Source organism: Rana temporaria, chromosome 3 (assembly GCF_905171775.1).
Source record: "Rana temporaria chromosome 3, aRanTem1.1, whole genome shotgun sequence".
Lineage (NCBI taxonomy): Eukaryota > Metazoa > Chordata > Amphibia > Anura > Ranidae > Rana > Rana temporaria.
The window spans coordinates 66,653,352-66,675,789 of NC_053491.1; the positions used below are offsets into that span (position 1 = coordinate 66,653,352).

The 22,438-nt window shown below is 46.6% G+C and overlaps 1 protein-coding gene across 1 annotated transcript; it reads right to left on the minus strand.

Annotated features, from left to right (window-relative positions):
• Positions 1-1,652: 1,652 nt before the first annotated feature.
• On the minus strand, positions 1,653-20,374 carry ARPP19 (cAMP regulated phosphoprotein 19). Its single transcript, XM_040342709.1, has 3 exons — positions 20,218-20,374; positions 7,344-7,466; positions 1,653-3,478 (listed from the first exon to the last, which is right to left on the minus strand). The coding sequence occupies exons 1-3, from the start codon at positions 20,275-20,277 to the stop codon at positions 3,305-3,307; spliced, it is 357 nt and encodes a 118-aa protein (XP_040198643.1). The 5' UTR covers positions 20,278-20,374; the 3' UTR covers positions 1,653-3,304.
• Between the last annotated feature and the right edge of the window lie 2,064 nt (positions 20,375-22,438).

The following is a 22,438-nucleotide window of genomic DNA, read 5'->3' on the forward strand; positions in this document are numbered from 1 at the left end:
TCCAGCCAACAGTAGGCTAAAGTCACAGAGCCCATCCAGGCTCTGAAGAATAAATAAAAATAAATATGTGGTCGGTATCTGCCCAGAAGTCTGGAACAGCCTCTCAGCAATCCGCTGAGAGCCTGAGCCAGCCTCTCCACAGCTCAGTGAGAGGTGGAGGGGAGAGCAGATAAGCAGTGACGGACAGCCACAGCCTTTTGCTCAGAGCAGAGGGGAAGAACTGAGTGATCAATGTGTTTGATTGCTTAGTTCTCACTACAGAGCTGGCAGGGGACAGATGCTTCAGCCACTTGGTGAGTATAGGGGTTTTTCCCCCCATATACCAGGGATATGCACTTAGCGGACCTCCAGCTGCTGTAGAAATACAAGTCCCATGAGGCACAGCAAGACTCTGCGGGCCACAAGCATGACAAGCAGAGGCATGACGGGGCTTGTAGTTTTGCAGCATCTGGAGGTCCGCTAATTGCATAACCTCGCCATAGACCATACTTCCCTTTTAACTGAAGAAATCATCTGTACTCTACCTATAGTATTGTTCTGGCTTCAGTAGTTCCAATTTAGAAACCAGGCAATGCAAAGTGTTAGAAATCCTTACATCTCTACTTGTACAGCTGAACTTGCACAAATTTCATTCCCGCATGTCAGTCTCGACTTCGGGGGGGGGGGGGGGGGGGGGGGGGGGGGCTGCACAGATGTCTATTGAAATCGCACCCACATATTTAAATATGGAAAAAAAAAAAAAAAAAAAAAAGAAATCGCACCCGAAGTCACCAAAAGTAGAACAGAAACGACATTTGGAAATTGGTGCAGCGCCGCAAATTTGGCATCGCACCAATTCGGACAGTGCCATTGCCGGTGTTCTGTCGAGAAGTGCCCAGCTACCGAATAGTGCCCGGGTGGAACTGCACATGCGTCGCAGAAGTGCAGTTTACGACCTGCTGTTTCGCGTGGCCAAGGCACATTCATGTAGGGGAGGGGCGGATTTTTCAATGATGGGCAGAATTTTTATCGATGTCCAAAGAAATCTGCAAATAAAATATTTATCGGTTATTCATTTTGAACGCTTCCGGGGCGTGTTGTCAACTGAAGGGCGGCTTTTTCTATATTGAATAAAGATTTTGCAAATTTGTTTGGCCAGATAAAAATACCGCCCCCAGCTACATGAACATGCCTCGGCCACGCGAGACAACAGCTGATGTAAACTCGGCTGCTCTGAGGCTCCATTCTGCGCATTCGTGGTTCTGGCCGGGCATTTTTCGATAGGGGACATTTCTCAACAGGACACTGGCAATAGCCGCCAATTTGGCAGGCCAAATCGCATGCTAAACCACTGCAATGTGAACCGGGGCTTAATGTCAGACTCAATGGAGTCAATTAAAAGGCAAATGGACCTTGCAAGTGCAGTTGCACACATTTTCCTCACAGCTTAGTGAATATAGCAAAGCTCTGCAGATTTCCATCATTCACATTCACCAAGCTCTATGGAAAATGAGTGCAACTGCAGTAATTTGGCTTTAGTAAAGCAACGCATGTATTGATGGCAAAGCATTTATTTTTTTTTCACAAGAAAGGCAAAGCATTGTTTAGACAGCCAGACAACTAGAACTTTCAAATTCTTAAAACATGGAGAGAAAAAAAAAACCAAGGCAGAGTACAGTTGCAATCTTTATTAACAATATTCATAAATGTTCAGTATATCCAGCATGATTGGAGGTCTTATGCAACAACAAACTATTTTAAGTGTTGATACCAGTTAACAACTGCAGGACACCAATAAGCACTGTAATAATATACACCTCAAGGGTTTAGCAGAGAAACAAAACAATAAGATTTCTTTACCAATAATTTACGATATTTGTTTTGCTTAAATATCATCTGTGTCCCAAAATGATCATCCATACCAATGCTGGTCACAACCCTGTTCCAAACTGTGTTTACAAGAGGAAATGTGTACATCCTCTGCACACAACTCTGGGCAACTCCACTGTTGCTGAACACCATTTCCAAGAAAACTGTACATCAGGGAAGATGTTACTTAGCAATATCTGCAGTGATGAAGATAAACCTTCATGGCCTAGCAAGTGCTGCAGTCTGGCAAATAACCCTTTTTGCCGCAGATGGGTGCATGCGGATCAAAACAGTGGCATGCAGGACCACCGTAAATGCAGTCGGGTGCAAACGCATGCAGTTTGCGATATGTTGACAGGCAAATCAACAATCAGTGATGTTACTACAAATACAAGCCAGATCAAATATAAAGGATACCCGCTTCACCTCCATTAGGGTGATCTTCCAGCAGCATGAACAGGCCTTCGTGCAGTTCCAACATATCTAACAAATATTTTTGTTCAAGGTTTGCATCTTTACCAAACTTAAAAAAAAAAAAAAAAAACACACAAACTTTTGCGACTTTAAGTTCACGCACAAGACGTGAATTCTGAATGGTGGCAATAACTCTGGGAAATAAAATGCTGCCAGGACTTAAGGAGCTAAAGTGTGCTACAGATTTACATATAGATCTTGTAAACTGTAAAAATTAGTACACATTTGCAAAAAGGTTGTGCAAAACTATTGTATTTACAAAATGGCACAAAAGTGAATTCAACAGTCTATGCACATGCGCACATCATCCAACTCTTCAACATAAGGTTCTACGCTATTCACCAGGAAAGATGCCAGCTTCAACGGGGCCACTTTCATTGTGTACGAAAGGTTACAGCAGTGTGAGCAAATATTGCTCAAGTCCAATCCTGTCGTTAAAGCTGAGAAAGTTTTAAGGCCATTCAAGTTAAAAGGGCAGAAAAAAAATAAAAAAAAAATAAAAATAATAATTTTTAGAACCCAGGTTGATTTGACATTTTGCTTTGCTTCTTAAAACAAAAAAAATTTAACTTCAGAACAAGAATGGAAAAAAAAAAAAAAAAAAAAAAACTTAAATAGAAAAAATTAGTACAGTATGAGGAAAACATTAAGTGAATAAAGGAAAGCAGACGTTAAAATGGTAAAACCCAAAGAGTCCTACCAGTAGGAAATAGGCATTATGTACATTTGTAAATTTCTGTTTTCAAGTAAATTTCTTTACATTGCTATACCAGAAACAGGCCTGTTTATCAGTGCATCGGTTTAAACAACTAATCTGATACTAGAGAATTTTATCCTACACTCAAGACAGCAGCTTGCACTACTCTTGCCTGCTAAGCTGTCAGACTGACTATTAGTGTACAAGGAGGAGGATCAGAGAATAACAGAAGGTTAAAAAGGAAGAGAGATGGGAATGAGGTGGTTTTCATGCAGTCAGGCCAGCTCAACCAGCCAGCTTGCTGGCCACAAGGGAAGGTTTCCTCTGAGGAAGATCCTGTGGAGTAGGAATATGATCCCCTGTAACCTCTGCCTTGTCTGCAGCAGTAGTAGTAGGAAGTTGCTTGTTCTTCATCTTTGCTTTAGCCATGTTATAGTCACCAGAGTCAAAGTATTTTTGCTAAAAAAAAAAAAAAAAAAAAAAGACAGGTTACTTGGCCTACTCTATAAATATAGTCTTTACAATTAGAACATATGTGCAAAATAAATTGTATACATACAAATATCACATGTACTTTCACACCTATGGAGGTGGCAACATGCACCACGTTTGGGGTGCCAATAAGGGATAATAGCATCCAAATGCACATTGTACAGAAAATGCCTTGCGATTAAAAAATTGCAGCAATTCTGCCTGAGATTCCAAATCGTGAATTGAGCCTCACTCCACATTGAGCTTGCATTTTGAGTCTCTCATGACATTCAAGCAGTGTGGAGCCTGAGGACCAGCTTTCATTAGCAGCTATAGAAAAGCCTGTCTTAAACTGAAGTTATGCTTCAAGAACAGGCTATTTAACCCTCCCACTAAGGGGTGCACTTATAAAATAGAATGCAATGGTTTCACTACTGAGAAGAAAGGAAGAAGAAAAATAAAAAGGAAAACCACACCAACACTAGTCTTTAAAAATGTACAGTTCCACCCCAGCCAGTGCTTCTCCCGGCTCTATTGTGCCACCAGGGGCCTGGAGAACAAATCGGCTGGCGCCGCCTCACAACGATAGAGATTTCCATTGACCAAATGGTCACCAGTCATCTCGATGACCGTTGGAGGCCCAGGCGCGACGTCACGCATGGGTTCCCGGAAGTAAACAATGCCGCGATCGCGGCTGTCAGTATGAGATCGGTGCTTTTTCTTCCCGATCTCATGCTTTCCAGCCTGGATGAGTCTTATTGACTCCCGCATCTCTCCATAAAGAGGACCTGTCACGATAAGATTCCTATTACAAGGGATGTTTACATTCCTTGTAATAGGAATAAAAAATTCATCAAAAAATCAAAATCTGAATTTTTTTTTTTAAACCGCCCCTGTCCCCAGTAGCTCGTGCTCAGAAGCGAACACACATGCAAGTCAATCCCACATATGTAATCACTGTTGAAACCACACGTGATGCATCGCCACGTGCGTTAGAGCGTGTGCAATTCTAGCACTAGACCTCCTCTAACTCTAAACCAGTGGCCTGTTAAAAAAAAAAAGTATGCGCAATTTTAAAGCGTTACATGTTAGGAGTCTATTTACCCTGTGTAACATCTTTCACATTATACAAAAAAACTGGGCTAATTTTACTGTTTTGTCATTTTTTACTTCATGAAACAGCCCCCCCCCCCCCAAAAAAGGCGCTTGAAAAATGATGCATAGGTTAACTGCTCATTTGTTTAGTGGCTCACTAACGACTAGACTATACTTACCCAATCCTTCAGAAAACCAAGTTACCCCATGTTCAGTGGTGGACTGTTTCTGCTGTCCTCATGTCCAGAACTGGTCTATGGGTGTGATGATGTCAGGAACAATCCATTCACAAGATTGCTTGGGGGGGTAGCTTGGAACGGTGGATTAGGCAAGTATATGCTCTAAAATCATCCAGACTAAAACAGCGTATTGGTTCAAACCTGGGTGTTTATCAAAAAAAAAAACCCTACCAAAAATGTATACATAACGTAAAAGACCCTATTGCAGCCATCGCATTCACATTTTTTTCTATGGGAATTTTTTGAACTTTAAAAAGGTTTGGGTCACTGATGTACACAGAACTTTTGGAAGTTTCATTATGCTGCAAAATACAGACCTGGGTCAGAGGTCAGATCCCAGGTGTGAATAAGGAAGGAGTGGAGGAATTGGTTAGTCTCCCACACAACTAGGGTTGGCCCGATACCGAAACTAGTATCGGTACCGAGCATTTGCCAGAGTACTTGTACTCGGGCAAAAGCTCTGATACTTCACCCAATACCTGGGCAGTCAGGGTGATCAGTGCTGTGGAGGAGTTACAAGCACTGATCACCCTGTATAGATTTAAAAGTCTGACAGCCGGTCCTCTCTCTCAAACCCCTATCCGCGGCTTTCAGCAGTGATCGGTGCTTCTCTCCCACACACGATCACCGCTGACTGTCCCCTATCCTCCTCCAGTCCCCATCTGTCCTTCTCTATGTCTCCCTCCATGCATCTGCCCCCCTCTCTCTTCCGTGTCCCCCTCCATGCTGCTCCGTGTCCCCCTCTGTATCTCAGGATGGAGAGCGGAGGTCGGAGCCGGTAAACCCGGCTCCTTCGTTTTCTGAATGGACAGAGTCAGTGATCACTGACTCTGTCCATTCACATAACTCAAACATTGTAACATCCTGTGATTACGATGTCTCAGTTAATGAATGAAGAGAAGCCGCTGTCTTCTCTCCTCTCATTTTCAGTGCAGCGGAGGCTGCTAAGAAAGGGACTGGGGAATATGTGTCCCTAGTCCCTTTGTCTCAAAGGGGAGATGTCAGAGGTCTGTTAAGACCCCTGATATCTCACCATAGCCCACCAACAGGGCTGATTAAAAAAAAAAAAAAAATATGCAATAAATCAACAAAAAAACAAAACACAGACACTGTCCCCCAATGCCCTTCAGACAAAAGTCCAAAGCTTTGTATGCGGAAAATCCAATCGTGTACGAGGCTTTAGAGTTGAATAGGCTACAATTAATGGAGGACTTCAGGCTTAGACTTTGGTTGCCCAGTGAGATTTTGGGGTACTGTGGTGCACTTTTGGGAAGTACTAAAGCCCAATTAAACCCTCAGTATAAAATCCACTAAATGCATTGCAGGCGTTTAAAAACAAAAGGTGTTCAATGTGTTGCAGTTTGTTTTCTTTCTAAAACAGCTACAGTCAAAGCGGAAAAGCCTATCTGTCAGTAGTGCCCAATGGGACCCTTACCCCCTGATCAGCTGCAGCTGTGTATAATTATAGCGGGAGGGGGCTACTGGTGGCACGCCCAGAACCACAAGTGTCAGATCACATACTAGGTAAATGATCCGGCTCAGCAGTGCCACTTTACTGCCGTATATCAGTTATACGGTCACCAAGTGTAAAACATGGCACAACTTTTGCTTTAATACAATCACAATGTATTAGCCAATTTAAAGACTTGGTTCCTCTTTTCCTTCCTCCTCCCTCTCTCTCTCTCAATCCCTTTACAATAATTACATTTAATCTTTCCTAGCTGGGTGCTGGACCAGGCCCATCAGTCATGTCATGGTAAAATCTTGAAAGCGTCTAGTCAGACCTCTTGTACAAAATGCAGGATGGGCTGATCATTGGCAGTTCAGAAGATCTTCCTCCCCCTGAGGTCAGGTGAAGTTAACTCACAACTCTCAGCAATCTGTCTATCGCTCTTTTTCTGCTTCCTAAATCTGATGTGATGATATTCAGGCTCAGAGAGAACCCTATTCTGGGCTTCAAAGATACCAAATTTAAAGAGGAGGTTCAAGCATTTTTGTGTTTATTAAAAAAAAAGTCAGCAGCTACAAAAACTGCAGATGCAGACTTGTAAATGGTCCCGCAGTCTTCTGGGACCTGCGACATGTCCCAGATGAATGCGGAGAACTTCCGCTTGCATCATCTAGGTGAAGTGGGAGCGGGCATCTGTCAAAACCAGGTCTCTACGCCCCAATCCCTCCAAAAAAGCGCCACATGGAGAAGAGGAGGTGGCCTTAAAGTAGAACCTCCCCTTTTGGGTGGAGCTCCGCTTAACGGAAAATGTAGTTCCCCTGGAGACCTTTTACTGAAACTTCATTGGGAGCTAGATGACTGTGATCCACAGTTTTATATGGCATGCATCAATTTACTGGGGAGAAAATATGTCCATTTAAAACTCTAAAGAAAAGTGCAAAATCCAGAAGAATGCATACAGGAGTATAGTTTTTAAAACAGCATTTTGTGGAAGCCACAGAGGTACCTTAATTCCCCAAAGCTATTGAATGAAACCTCCAGGAGTAAAATAGGTTTTAAAGTTGCTTACCCCTTTCGTAAGCCGTTTCCGCAGGAAATCTGAGCCTCCTGGCTTAGGACCCAGATGAGGATACCTTGCTTTTAATTTGGCCTCTTCTGCCTTTTCTGGACTTACTACCTTATCGTCCACTTCCTGGAAGAAAAAGAGGAATAAAACTGAGGTTATATGAAGTCAGGAAGTCAGGAATTCAGCTGCATTTGGTAAACATTGCTCTTAAGCTGGCCATACACACTGAATATAGGATCTTCTAAGGCCCCATGCACACGAGAAGCAAATGCAAACACATGTAAACTCAAGTTTTCAAAGGCAAAAACCAGCGTTTAAAACGCCCGTTTTTGCCACAAATTTTGCGGCGTTTTGCTGCGTTTGCGGCTTTCAGCGTTCATAACAAAGACATTGTAGACCTTCCCAAAGCTTTGAAACGCAAAAACGTTTGCGTCTGAACCCAAAATTTTGCGTCTGAAAAAACGAGCCTAAACCCAACTGCTTTAAAACGCAAAAAAACGTGAATGTGTGCATGGACACATAGGATAACATTAAATGAGTTAAGGGGCAGTTGAAAAAAATGCCCAAATGCCTCCGAACTCGAGTTTACCAGCGTCTCGTGTGCATGGGGCCTAAAGCAGTGGTTCTCAACCTGGGGGTCAAATGATGATTTGCCAGGGGTCACCAAATCCTGGGTTGTTCCTGGCTCTCCCAGCATTTTTGCAGCCGCCTAGCAGGGCTGTCACTGGAGCCTGCGGCGGCCCACTCAGCCTCTTTGCAGCCACCCATTCAGTTCACGGCAAGGCTGGGGGCAGAGACTAGAGGTCAGCTGACTGGTGAGGAATGTGAAGTGGGAGAATCTGGAGGAGACCCTATCTCCTGATTTCCATATAGGTGTCACTGCTACGAGACACCACAAAGTCGGAGACACAGTGAGTAACACTACCTGTGATTATAGTTGCCATTAAAAGTCCCCACTACAGTTCTCAGATCAGAAGATGACCTTGATCAAGAGCACCTAAGTTGGCTGATCAGAATATCCAGCATTTCCACTGATCCCTAATCCCCACCAGCAGTGCCACTCATCCCCTTCTCCCCACCCACCACCAAGGAGTAAGAGAATGAATAAAAATAGGAGGGAGAAGAAAAAGGGTGAGAAACAAAAAAAAAAAAAAAAAAGGGGGAGAAAGAATAAGAGAAAGAACAAGAAAGACGGCAAGAGAGGGATGAGGGAAAACAATTGAAATTAGGATAGAGAGAGATAAAGGGGAAAGAAACGAGAACAAAAGGGTGGTACATCCTAAAATGTACTGTATGAGTGGAAGGGACTCAGGGAGCGCAAATTACTTGTCTTGCCTTGGGTGCTGACAACCCACCCTACGAAAATAATTTTACTGTTAGGGGTCCCCACAACTTGGGATATTTTATCAAGGGGTCACAGCTAGGGTTGTCCCGATACTAGTATCGGGACCGATTCCGAGTTTTTTCGGCGGTACTAAGACGCCGATACCCCGCCCCGATACACAAATAGAATACTTGCCACCCCCCGTCGCCTCCCGCCGCCACCGAAGCCGCAATCCGCCGCATCCCCGCTGCCGCCGACTGTGTAATACGCCGGGAACATTACAGCTTTGAATAGCTGTAATGATTCGCATCGCGCATAGACACTCCCCCTTGCTCGGGTGAACTGTCCAATCCCGAGCAAGGGGGAGTGTCTATACGTAGCGCGAATCATTACAGCTTTAGCTGTTATGTTCCCGCGCGTATTACCAGTCGGCGCTCGGCGGCAGGGGGACAATGTCTGCATATGGGGCCAGACAATGGCTGCATATGGGGCCAGACAATGGCTGCATATGGGGCCAGACAATGGCTGCATATGGGGCCAGACAATGGCTGCATATGGGGCCAGACAATGGCTGCATATGGGGCCAGACAATGGCTGCATATGGGGCCAGACAATGGCTGCATATGGGGCCAGACAATGGCTGCATATGGGGCCAGACAATGGCTGCATATGGGGGGAGACAATGGCTGCATATGGGGGAGACAATGGCTGCATATATGTGGGGGGACAATGGCTGCATATATGTGGGGGGACAATGGCTGCATATATGTGGGGGGACAATGGCTGCATATATGTGGGGGACAATGGCTGCATATATGTGGGGGGACAATGGCTGCATATATGTGGGGGGACAATGGCTGCATATATGTGGGGGGACAATGGCTGCATATATGTGGGGGGACAATGGCTGGATATGGGGGAGACAATGGCTGCATTTGGGGACACATTTTAAAAAAAAGTATCGGTATTCGGTATCGGCGACTACTTGAAAAAAAGTATCGGTACTTGTACTCAGTCCTAAAAAAGTGGTATCGGGACAACCCTAGTCACAGCACTAGAAAGGTTGAGAACCCCTGTTCTAAAGCAAATTTTTCCAATTAACCTTTGTCAAAAAATCTGGGTGGCCATCAAATACGATGCAGGCACTGTGCGGTGGTACAAAACACCATACATTTTTCCATCTGTACTGGTGATGTGGATGGAGAAACCCATTGGATTTCTTCAGCCAGAAGGTTGAATGGAGAGGAAAAAAAAAAAAAAAAAAAAAAATCTGTATGGCCAGCTTTAGATACAGTAATATTTCAGGCTATGCTATGGGTGAAAAGAAAGCTGCTGAATACCAAAGTGCTTTACTAACCAAAATGCAACAGTTAAAGCAAAACATTGAACTACATTTTAACATAGCGACAGCATTGCTGGAACCTTGTAAACAAGGCCTGTCAAGTCCCCTGTGTCAGCTACTTTAAAGCCTGCTTCTGGAGTCAAGGAGATTAGATGTTTTCTACAGATCACCATGGATACCGCTGACAGCGCTCTATAGTCTACATCATTTTCTCCTCCCTCCGAATTTAAAATATGCCATCATCACAGCCCATCCATTGACACGTGGTGAACAACACAGGGCTGATATTCAAATCTCTGAAAGTGCCATCTGTGTTCATCAATCTGCACATGTCGTGGCATTCAACACATCTTCTAGTGATTTTTAGACCTCTTGGGACAATCATCCAGAGAAAATTGATTTATAGCAACTCGATTTTTGGCTGCTTTCACACTGAAAGTGACAAAAGTTAGCGGTAAAGCACTGCTTCTTTTAAGCAGCGCTTTTCACCCCAAAGAAGGGGTTAAACCGCCTGTGCTGTGGTGCTTCCGATGCGTTGCCCATTCATTTCAATGGGCAGGGTGTTTTGGGAGCGCTGTATACAGCACTGCCAACGTCCCACAAGTGCACCACCCCAGTGTGAAAAGTCACACTGAGATGAATGGGAGGCGGGGGATTTTTTTTTTATGGAGCTAAAAAAAATAAAAATAAACACCATTCCATTAATTGTAATGTGCCCTGGCACATAAAAAAAAGGGCGGGTATTATTAATTGTTTTAAGAAAAAGTTGCATTTTTGGTTAAGTAATTTACACCTCGTGCGCAAATACTCAACACATATTGTGCAGAACGAGAACACGTTTGCATTTGCACACAATTGTGAGTGCGTGTGAAATTGCACGAATGCATATACGTACACAAAAAAACAAAAAAACAAAAAAAAAGTCTGAAAAAGTAGATGCTCAAACACGAGTATCATGTGCAAGAGGCCTTAATCAGATCAATCTTGAAGCTTGTAGACTTCCTTTGCAAAGGACCCCCCCCCCCCACACACACACACACATTCTGTGACCCATAGTCCCCTATGCCCTGTGAGTAGGCATTGCTGTGTCACACATTTCACAGAGCCTGCCCAGGGGTGCTGAGGGGAGGAGTTTCAGGGGGCTGAGTTAGTACGGGAATCACTGCTTGCAAGCAGCAAAGTATCATGGTATACATTGTCCTTAGAAACAAAGTAAACAGTAGAGAAGCTGCAAAGCATGCTGGGAATCCAGGAATGTGTGAAAAGAGATGACAAGCAGACGGCACTCCCAACATGAAATGAGGTTATCCAAATAAGCTTATATTGGATTGTCAGAAATAACTTGTTTGTATGGCGATTTACAGTGCTGATGTTATAAAATGAAAGTGTATGCCGTGTCCAGAGATTACCATTAACATATTAGATCAGAAAAAGGAAAAGTTTAAAATTGAGGAGCTGCTAGCTATAACTCCTATCTGCAAATGTTAAAGCTGTTGTAAACCCCAAAATTAAAAAAAAAAAAAAAAAAAAAACTGCAAGACAAAGGCTAATGAGCAAGTATGACTAGCATAGTAGCCCATTATGAATTACTTACCTTAGATTGAAGTCCCTGAAGCCATCCTTGTCTCCCCCTCCAGCCGCAGACATCTCTCTGGAAGGTTACTTCCAGGTATCGCTGCTCCGGCGCTGTGATTGGCCAGAGTGGCAAAGACGTCACTCCGCGGGGGAGCCGGCATTAGCCATTGAGAAAACCGGCATTCCTAGTGCACCTGCGCCGTAGACAGCGGTGTATTCCTTTTGGCAAATATGTCCTAAACCCTGTAGGTTTAGGAGATATTGCAAACACCTACAGGTAAGCCTTAATCTAGGCGAAACTTACCACAGAGGGTTTACAACCACTTTAATAGTTTGGCTGTTGCGCCAACCCTTTGGCTTTAACACTTCCTCAGTCACCAACACTGAACAAGGTCTTGTTTATTGCATCATTCAAGGCAGCTCTGACCATGCTATAATAATATTTTACAGCATAGTAAATGGTTGCATGCATATAAATTCAGTCACCCAACAATTTAGCTGCATGACCTTTTGAAATGTGAAGAGTTTGTGCTAAAAAGTAGGTTTGCACCGATATCAGAGTCGATACTAAGCATTTGCACGAGTATCAATAACTCATGCAAATGCTCCGATACCTTCAAGTGGGATTCCCCCACGGACACCTGAAGGGTGTGTGCGCACATCAGAGTCGCACCCCACGATTCCCAATAATAACCATTCACATCTGCGCGACTTCAAGTCACACCAACGTCAAAGTAGTGCCTGTATTTAGGTCTGAGTTTGATGCGAGTTGAGGTCCATAGACCAATTTTACACAGGCAAAAAAAATTGCGCAGCTTTCAAGTCACTGCAGCGTGAAAGGGGCCTTAGCATTCTGCCGATAACACCTTGGCAGCTGCAATTTTGGTGCATCTTTAGACAGGGGTGATAAACCCTTACTCTATCCAAGAGGAAGAGAAAAAAAAAGAAGACAACCTTCTTCTCTTCTTCCAGAGCTCCGTACAATCAGAAAGAACAGGAAGACTAAAGGCTTTGACAGTTCTTTCCCTCACACACCTGGAGAGATGTTGGCGATCAGTGCTGAGCTCAGGTAAAAGACAAGTTGGCCTCCATGGGATGGCATGCTCACAGTGTGGCACAGAACTCCAATTTCTGCTCTGCAAGAAATATATTGGTGATCAACAGCATGTTCTGTAAATCGTTTACCACCTATGTAGGAAGAGGCAATAGGTATGCTGTGTGCAGTGCTGCATATTAGTAAAACTCATACCTCATTACAAGCCAGCTGGATTTTTTCTGACTGACCGTCCCCTCTCTCTACTCAGAGGGTAGAACTGAGCGATCAGCGGTGTTTGATCACTTGATTCTCAGTGCAGAGCCAGAGGGCGACAGATGCAGTATCAGATTGATGTTGCATCCACTAAGGGGAATATAATGGTTTGTTTTTTTTACAATCCTGAACTTCTCTTTTAATGTCTATGGGGCCAAAAATGCCAAAAGCTGCCACAAAAGTAGCTCTTGAGCACCCATATGTAGACAGCCACAATTAAAGTACATGCAATTAAGGACTTTGAGCCCGAAAACACTTATCTGCTAAGGCCCCTTTCACACTTATACAACTTCAAAGCAAAGTCATGCGATTTTGCGGCCGTGATTTGGGATTAGTACAACTTCAACTTTGCCACAACTTTGGCATTAACCAATGAACACATACATGGTGTGAGGCAATTCCTATTCCTGCCACCGCAGTCTGAGAAGATGTCGATATTGGGTACATCCCATCATTGCCAATCGTGAAGATAGGGGTCAATTTTGGGTCCTCTATAATGAATGAGAAAAATGCTCCTTACATTGGTGGTCAGTGGGAAGAAGGTCCCCTTCATTGGTGGTCAGTGGGAAGAAGGTCCCCTTCATTGGTGGTCAGTGGGAAGAAGGTCCCCTTCATTGGTGGTCAGTGGGAAGAAGGTCCCCTTCATTGGTGGTCAGTGGGAAGAAGGTCCCCTTCATTGGTGGTCAGTGGGAAGAAGGTCCCCTTCATTGGTGGTCAGTGGGAAGAAGGTCCCCTTCATTGGTGGTCAGTGGGAAGAAGGTCCCCTTCATTGGTGGTCAGTGGGAAGAAGGTCCCCTTCATTGGTGGTCAGTGGGAAGAAGGTCCCCTTCATTGGTGGTCAGTGGGAAGAAGGTCCCCTTCATTGGTGGTCAGTGGGATATTGTCTTTGTAGTTTGGGTCACACAAATCATAAATAGCCGGGCACTCACGGATAAATCGAATGATTTGCTCATTATCGAGGACGTCTCTTTTTTTAACTGTTTGGAGCACATTGTTCCTGAGGGAATAACCAGGAAGTGAATGTGTGGTGGAAAAATGTGCTTGAGAGGGGCTACTATGGTGAAAGGATTGGGAGGGACAAGGGTTAAAAAGCTGCTTGTGCTTACAAAGTTGTACTGAAATCGTGTCTATATTATTCAGGTACGATTTGCATGCTACTTGAGGGTTTAACATTGAGGTCTATGGACATCAACTCGCATGGAAGTTGGACCAAAGTAGTGCAGGGACTACATTGAAGTCGGCACGACTGAGTCCCCTTTCACACTTATACGACTTGTCTCACGATTAAATCGTATGACAAGTCATTCTCCATTATTTTCAATGACTACCATTCATACTGGCACGACTTTAAGGCATTCATTGAAATCGCGGCCGCGAATCGCGGTAAAATCACGTGACTTTGAAGTCGTACAAGTGTGAAAGGGGTTCATTGAAAATCATGAAGAATGACTTGTCATACGATTTTGCAGTACAAAATTGTAAGACGAGTCGTATAAGTGTGAAAGGGTTCCTATCCATAAGTGTTTCCAAATGCTGTATTTTCCTTTCAAACATGCACAAATGACAAAAAAAAAAAAAAAAAAAAAAAAGAAGAAAATGTAAGGCCAGTGTTTAGGCCCTTAGCCTAGGTTCATTCCCGCACGTCAGTCACTCCCGCATGCCAGTCCCAATTTCAGTGGCGATATCTGTGCGAGTTAAAAAAATCACCTAAAGTAGTACAGAAACTACTTTTGGAAATTGGTGTGGCACCGATTAGGACAATGCCATTCATAATTTTACATGCATGTCAAATCGCACCACTTTCAAAAATAAATATAAAGGGGGGGGGGGGTGTTCATAGTATGTGAAACAAGAACATCCTAAATCATTCTGAAGATATCTGAAAAGTGAAAAAATCTGTTTGCCTCCTTACAGACTGACAGCACAGCTGAGCTTGTAGTACATCATAGACGTGAATGGAAATGTCACTCAGGAGATAGGACTCGGATGTATTCTCATACGGGAATTAGAGGGAAGACGACTCCATAAACAGTATTACTAAAGGCCCAATTCCAGACAAGCAAGACTTCCCCTGCCTTTTGTCTTTGTAATACTAGGACAAGAAATGAGGGAAATGCAAGACAGTCAGTGATCAAAATCTGATGAATATTAACCCTTCCCTTCCTCATTCAAAAACAAAGCAAATATCCTTATAGTATTAGCGGTTTTCCACAAATGTAAAGCATCTTTTCCCGTTACCTTACAAATGGAACTTTCCCCCAATATTGCATTCAGAAGTGAATTATCAAGCCGACTTATTCTGCATCTTTATATGCAGTGTACGGAGTTTTGGGGACAACAATCCGCAGGCGATATGTGATGAAGATTTTATTAGTGCTTGTGAAAATACCCAGGCTGGCTGGCAGTTGATGCGCCACGGTCTGTATATCATAATAGCACCTCCATTCTCAGCCAGCCATGACCCTCCCTCAGCCTTTCTGAAGGGGCACCCCCTGGATGGTTAAGGGAGAGACCCCGAAGGGGCACCCCCTGGATGGTTAAAGGGGGAGACCCCGAAGGGGCACCCCCTGGATGGTTAAGGGGGGAGACCCCGAAGGGGCACCCCCTGGATGGTTAAGGGGGGAGACCCCGAAGGGGCACCCCCTGGATGGTTAAGGGGGGAGACCCCGAAGGGGCACCCCCTGAATGGTTAAGGGGGGAGACCCCGAAGGGGCACCCCCTGAATGGTTAAGGGGGGAGACCTCGAGGGGCACCCCCTGGATGGTAAGGGGGGGAGACCTCGAATAATAATATTATTATTATTATTATTATTATTATTAAAAAAAGAAAAATTCAGCCTGCTAATATTTGTAAAATCCGCAGGGTGGTATTTGCACAGAACAGTTTAGAGAATCCTATGCTGAATAAAAAAAATCACCCAAGAGCTGAAATTTTTATAATCTCCATGTGAACTCAAAGAGCTTTATCTGCCATTGGGGCAGATGGTGAAGCAGCCATCTTGGGGACACTCGATAGATTATACAAGGGCCAATTTGCTAATAACCTACCAGCATGTCTGGAGTGTGGGATGAAACCATAGATCCAAAGAAAACATACACAAGCACAGGGAGAACATGATTTTGCTAGGGTCCTGACCAGGCACTGAACCAAGGACCCCAGAGCAGAAATGCCAACCACAAATCCACTGTACTGAATGTGTCAGAGATTGTACTCAGGGGCCCTACACTAAGTAAACTGATTGTTCTACATCACTGTCTGTCAAGTGCCGTTCAGCAGATATCACATCACACTAACCCTTAGAAACTGTCAGTTCTGGTCGGAGCCGCTGTACTAACTATGTGATCTCCCACGCTGAGCTGTTGTGTCATAACAGAGGGACAGCCCCCCGGCCGGAACACTCCGATTGGCGCTCTCCACCATCAACTGAGTGCGCTGATCAGAAGTTGCTGCTACTTTTCCAGCATGCTCTGCCGGCTTGTCAGACAGACAAATGTGGCCTATGTGTACGTGGCCCATTGTGTGTGTACGTGGCCCATTGTGTGTGTACGTGGCCCATTGTGTGTGTACGTGGCCCATTGTGTGTGTACGTGGCCCATTGTGTGTGTACGTGGCCCATTGTGTGTGTACGTGGCCCATGCCTGCTTTTCCCAGCAAGATACTGACATCCGTGTCAATTGCAGGGCCTTTCTTTGATAAAAAAATCCAAATAGGGTCAGTCAGTCCTCCAGCATATTCCTGGGTTGTGGGAGATGAAGTAGATCTGGAAAAGACTGCACAAACGCAAAGTACCAAACGTGTAATATATTGCAGAGTTCTTGGTGTGGTGGCTGCATTCTTTTTCTCTTTTCCAAGCTTCTTTTCTTTTTCCACTTGGTAATCCTACATATAAACACTTCCTGTCCCTGGGTGGTTACATCACTCCTCCACTGTACGTATGGAGGGATCCATGGTTGTCACCCTAGGCTGCTCTTCTGATAAGAACTACAAACATGTCCTTACCTCTTCATCCCCACCTAGTTTACAGAAGATGGCTAGGAAGAAGATTTTTTGGGTGCAGATCACAAAGGAAGCGACAAGAACACAGGATTTCTGATATGGACACAGATTTTCTGTGCCTACTAAACTCACAAAATCAAAAGGACCTTAGGAGGTGGCAATTATATGTTTGTTGATGGGTTGTTAGCCTTTAATACAGGAAGTGTGAACCAATTAGATGACCCGGGAGCCGGAAGGAAGAGTGCCCAGTGTTTACCCATCACTTACACTTATAAAACAATGAGAAAATATGAGCACATCCTGAAGGCTTGGAGTGCAAACAACTATTGAATCTGCTGCAAATATAAAGGTCTACCTCGATAGACTAAAGTGAAAAAGAAAATTATTGTATAATAATAGTTTCACTTTAGTCTATCGAGGTAGACCTTTATATTTGCAGCAGTATTTTCAGTTTGTTCCCTTCCCCTTCACTTTGTAGACAGCGCAGGAGTTCACCTTATCCAACTATTGAATCTGATTGTATACATTGCAGAATTTCATTTGTTTTAAGAACTGAACGAAGTCTGCATGAAAAAAATAAAACCGCCATTGTTCTATACACAGGAAGATTGTAGGGAGAAGATATTCTAATAAAGAGGGTGAGGCTGTAATAAACCCTGTGCAGGGACTCTTCATTACTGCAGATTAGGTGGGGCTAATGCACAGCAACTAGGATAAGCCAGCCAGTTCCAGAAGCCGGAGAGTCACAGACTGTGGCTGGTCACATCTCCCTTCCAGCAGAGTCATGAGGAGGAGGATCTCATCACTAACCACTGCCGACCCCCCCCCCCCCCCCCATCTAATGTCATACATCATCAGCTCCTGTACACCATTCATGTCCCCGGCATAGAGAACACATCAGCATGATAACATGTAATGAGAGCCCCACTCCAGCCATGTGCTCACCCCATTCATATTACTATGCCCCATTCCTCATACATGAGAACCTCCAGGGGCTGCGAGGTTTATACAAGGAGACTAAAACTATAACATAAAATGTGATGCCAGATTCTTCGCAGCCCCCAGGCTGACAGATGCCCCCCTCCCCTAAAGGTAATGATCAGGAATGTCAGAGGAAGGTGGGCCTTCACGAGTAGAAGGGTCTGTGGTCCATATATAGGGTGCCAGGCATCACAGGTGAGCACGTGTCTCTGGAAAAGCAGAGGGAACTGGGGTGAAGGTGGGCCTCAGAGCAGAGGGAGCTGGGGTGAAGGTGGGCCTCAGAGCAGAGGGAATTGGGGTCCAAACTGGCACAGCAAGCTCACATCCCCGGGCCCCATAATTGCAGTACAGGGGCATCCTAGACTGGCAGAGGCACCCTTTCATAAAATGACAATGATCCAGGATGACAGAGGAAGATGGGCCCCTAGGAGCAGAAAGGGCCCATATAAACAGGGGGCAAGGGATCCCACAATTGTCAGACTTCTCTAATATCTAACCAATACAGCAAGCAGACGTAGTGTAGAGGGGGCATCAAAGAGGTGCAAGGGAACCCATATTGGCCAATGGGCATTACAAGAGAGGAAGGTGGACCCCTGAGAGTAGGGGAGCTGGGGCCCCATCATAGGAGTACAGAGGATCCTAGAACGACAGATACCCCCTCCCTCTAAAAAGACAATAATTCACGGGATCAGAGCGGTGTGGGGCCCCTGTGCAGGAGGTGCAGATGGGCCCCTGGGATCAGAGCGGTGTGGGGCCCCTGTGCAGGAGGTGCAGATGGGCCCCTGGGATCAGAGCGGTGTGGGGCCCCTGCAGAGGGCTGTAGACGGGCCCCTGGGATCAGAGCGGTGTGTGGGGCCCCTGCAGAGGGCTGTAGACGGGCCCCTGGGATCAGAGCGGTGTGTGGGGCCCCTGCAGAGGGCTGTAGACGGGCCCCTGGGATCAGAGCGGTGTGTGGGGCCCTTGCAGAGGGCTGTAGACGGGCCCCTGGGATCAGAGCGGTGTGTGGGGCCCTTGCAGAGGGCTGTAGACGGGCCCCTGGGATCAGAGCGGTGTGTGGCCCCTGTTGATGAGCCCCTGGTATCAGAGCGGTGTGCAGTGGGACCCCTGCAAAGGGCTGTAGATGGGCCCCTGGGATGAGAGTGGTGTGGGGCCCCTGTAGAGGGCTGTAGACGGGCCCCTGGGATCAGAGCGGTGTGTGGGGCCCCTGCAGAGGGCTGTAGACGGGCCCCTGGGATCAGAGCGGTGTGTGGGGCCCCTGCAGAGGGCTGTAGACGGGCCCCTGGGATCAGAGCGGTGTGTGGGGCCCTTGCAGAGGGCTGTAGACGGGCCCCTGGGATCAGAGCGGTGTGTGGCCCCTGTTGATGAGCCCCTGGTATCAGAGCGGTGTGCAGTGGGACCCCTGCAAAGGGCTGTAGATGGGCCCCTGGGATGAGAGTGGTGTGGGGCCCCTGTAGAGGGCTGTAGATGGGCCCCTGGGATCAGAGCGGTGTGTGGCCCCTGTTGATGAGCCCCTGGTATCAGAGCGGTGTGGGACCCCTGCAAAGGGCTGTAGATGGGCCCCTGGGATGAGAGTGGTGTGGGGCCCCTGTAGAGGGCTGTAGACGGGCCCCTGGGATCAGACCGGTGTGGGGCCCCTGCAGATGGGCCCCTGTGATCAGAGTGGTGTGGGGCTCCTGTAGAGGGCTGTAGATGGGCCCCTGGGATCAGAGCGGTGTGGGGCCCCTGTAGAGGGCTGTAGATGGGCCCCTGGGATCAGACCGGTGTGGGGCCCCTGTTGATGAGCCCCTGGTATCAGAGCGGTGTGCAGTGGGACCCCTGCAAAGGGCTGTAGATGGGCCCCTGGGATGAGAGTGGTGTGGGGCCCCTGTAGAGGGCTGTAGACGGGCCCCTGGGATCAGAGCGGTGTGTGGCCCCTGTTGATGAGCCCCTGGTATCAGAGCGGTGTGGGACCCCTGCAAAGGGCTGTAGATGGGCCCCTGGGATGAGAGTGGTGTGGGGCCCCTGTAGAGGGCTGTAGACGGGCCCCTGGGATCAGACCGGTGTGGGGCCCCTGCAGATGGGCCCCTGTGATCAGAGTGGTGTGGGGCTCCTGTAGAGGGCTGTAGATGGGCCCCTGGGATCAGACCGGTGTGGGGTCCCTGCAGAGGGATGTAGATGGGCTCCTGGGATCGGAGTGGCGTGGATGGGCCCCTCTGGTATCTCTCCTGGTGGTAGGGCGGGCTGGGAACCGGGCACACAGTACTGGGGCCCCACATGGGCAGTCGCCGGCACACAGCACGCTCTGACTCATCCTCTCATCACACAGCCGCCCTCCCCGCCTCGGCCTGCACTCTGCCCGCCATCACCTCACCTTCTGTTCATCAGTGGTGGCCTCCTCCGGCGTTTTGCTCTCCAGGTTCTCGGCGGACATGGCGGAGAGGATACGGCGGCCTCAGAACACTGTCTGCCCCCAATCTACCTCCAAACTCCTCCTACACCAAGATGGCCGCCACACTGGCTACGTCACCCGGACCTTTACGTCAGGACGGCGGGGAATCCTCTTCAAACGTGCGACAACCGGATGACGTCACCCACCGCAAAGCTTCAAGGGAGTTGTAGTCTTCTTCTACCTGCCCGTCTCCTATAGCAGGCATGGGTGGAGGTGATAGTGTACCATATACTATACAGAGCAGACAGGAGGGGAGGTGTAGGGTGCATTCGGGATGTAATGTGGGGGAAAAAATACAAATTTTCTATAGGATTATTTCACCTTTACCAAAACCTGCCTATGCATAGAAGAGATGTAGGTGGATAGAGACACTCTGGCCCAGATTCTCAAAGGCGTTACGACGGCGCAACACCATTTGCGCCATCGTAAGCCCTAATCTGGCCCCGGGTATCTATGCGATTGATTCTTTTTTTTTTTTTTTAACAGACGACTGATTCTTAGAATCAGTTACGCATAGATACCCATTAGATCTGACAGGCGTAAGGCTCTTACGCTGTCAGATCTTAAATGCAATTTTGTTTCCCGCCGCTAGGTGTTGCGGATGTCGTTTTCCCCGTCGCTTATGTAAATTAGTTAATTACGGCGATTCCCGAACGTACGCGCGCTCGACACAGAGAATTTACGTTGTTTCCGTAGCCTTTCCGACGCGTAAAGTTGCCCCTGGGTCTATGAGGCGCAGCCAATGTTAAGTATGGCCGTCGTTCCCACGTCGAAATTTCAAAAATCTACGTCGTTTGCGTAAAACGTCCGTGAATGGCGCTGGACGCCATTTACGTTAACGTCTAAGCAAATGACGTCGGTGCGACGTCATTTAGCGCAATGCACGTCGGGTAATTTATCCGACGGAGCATACGCAGTACGCTCGGCGCGGGAGCGCGCCTAATTTAAATGGTGCCCGCCCCATTTGAATTGGGCGGGCCTGCGCCAAGCGATTTAACGATACACCGCCGCAAGTTTACAGGTAAGTGTTCTGAGAATCAGGCACTAACGCTGTAAACCTGCGGCGGTGTAACGTAAATCTCATACGTTACGCTGCCCAGGAGCAACGTAATTGTATGAGAATCTGGGCCTCTGTGCAGCTCTGACCAAAGGAGAATATTACCCTTTGCTAGAGATGTAACCCAATGATATACCTCAGAAAGCCTGACTGACAGGACTTTGCTAAGAGATGTTCAGCTGTTACTATTCACTATCACAGCCAGAGGAAGAGCGAAGGTGAACAGTAACTAGGAGTCCCCTAGTAACACCCATAGCATCATCCTAGGAGTTTTTCAGTCAGGCTTTATGAGTTATGCTTATAGCAAGGGCATTATGCCGCTTTGGCCCTTACCTACAGACGACCCTTATCAGCATAGGCAGTTCTTTGGTAAAGGTGAACTTACCCTTGAAAATTTGGGAGCAGGCCGGGTTATTACTGCAATGTCCCCTCTACAATAAAATAAACCCACCACCTGTTTACAGCCGTCTTTGGAAATGACAACACATTGAGCTGCACAAGTCGGCCCATTGAAGGAGAGTTACGCATTGTGGACTCCATGTCACCACAATCATAATTCCTGAGGATGGGGGTGGAGTTGTGGGCCGAATGGTACATGTGGCCATTTTGTATGTAAAAGTGGGGAAATGTGAGGTGAAAGAATAGGTCCAGAGTATATAGTAAATAAAAAAACAATATAGAAAAAACATTGTTTTATAAGCTACGTAAACTGTATATAGGCATTAGGCTAAACTCATCCCATCCTACTCTAATAACACTACAGCCATCCCCTCTTACCCAATACCTCCAGACCCAGCCTCTCTTACCCCAATACCTCCAGACCCATCCTCTCTTACCTCAATACCTCCAGACCCATCCTCTCTTACCCCAATATCTCCAGACCCAGCCTCTCCTACCCCAATATCTCCAGACCAAGCCTCTCTTACCTCAATACCTCCAGACCCATCCTCTCTTACCCCAATACCTCCAGACCCATCCTCTCTCACCCCAATACCTCCAGACCCAGCCTCTCTTACCTCAATACCTCCAGACCCATCCTCTCTTACCCCAATACCTCCAGACCTATCCTCTCTTACCCCAATACCT

Bases quoted from the DNA above. Each gene is read 5' to 3' on its own strand.
- ARPP19 (XM_040342709.1), bottom strand. From the start codon at position 20,277: ATGTCCGCCGAGAACCTGGAGAGCAAAACGCCGGAGGAGGCCACCACT. The intron at 7,467-20,217 runs GTGAGGTGATGG...TTTTTCTTCCAG, and splicing joins CCACCACTGATGAACAGAAG to GAAGTGGACGATAAGGTAGT. The intron at 3,479-7,343 runs GTAAGCAACTTT...TTTTTTTTTTAG, and splicing joins GGAAACGGCTTACGAAAGGG to CAAAAATACTTTGACTCTGG.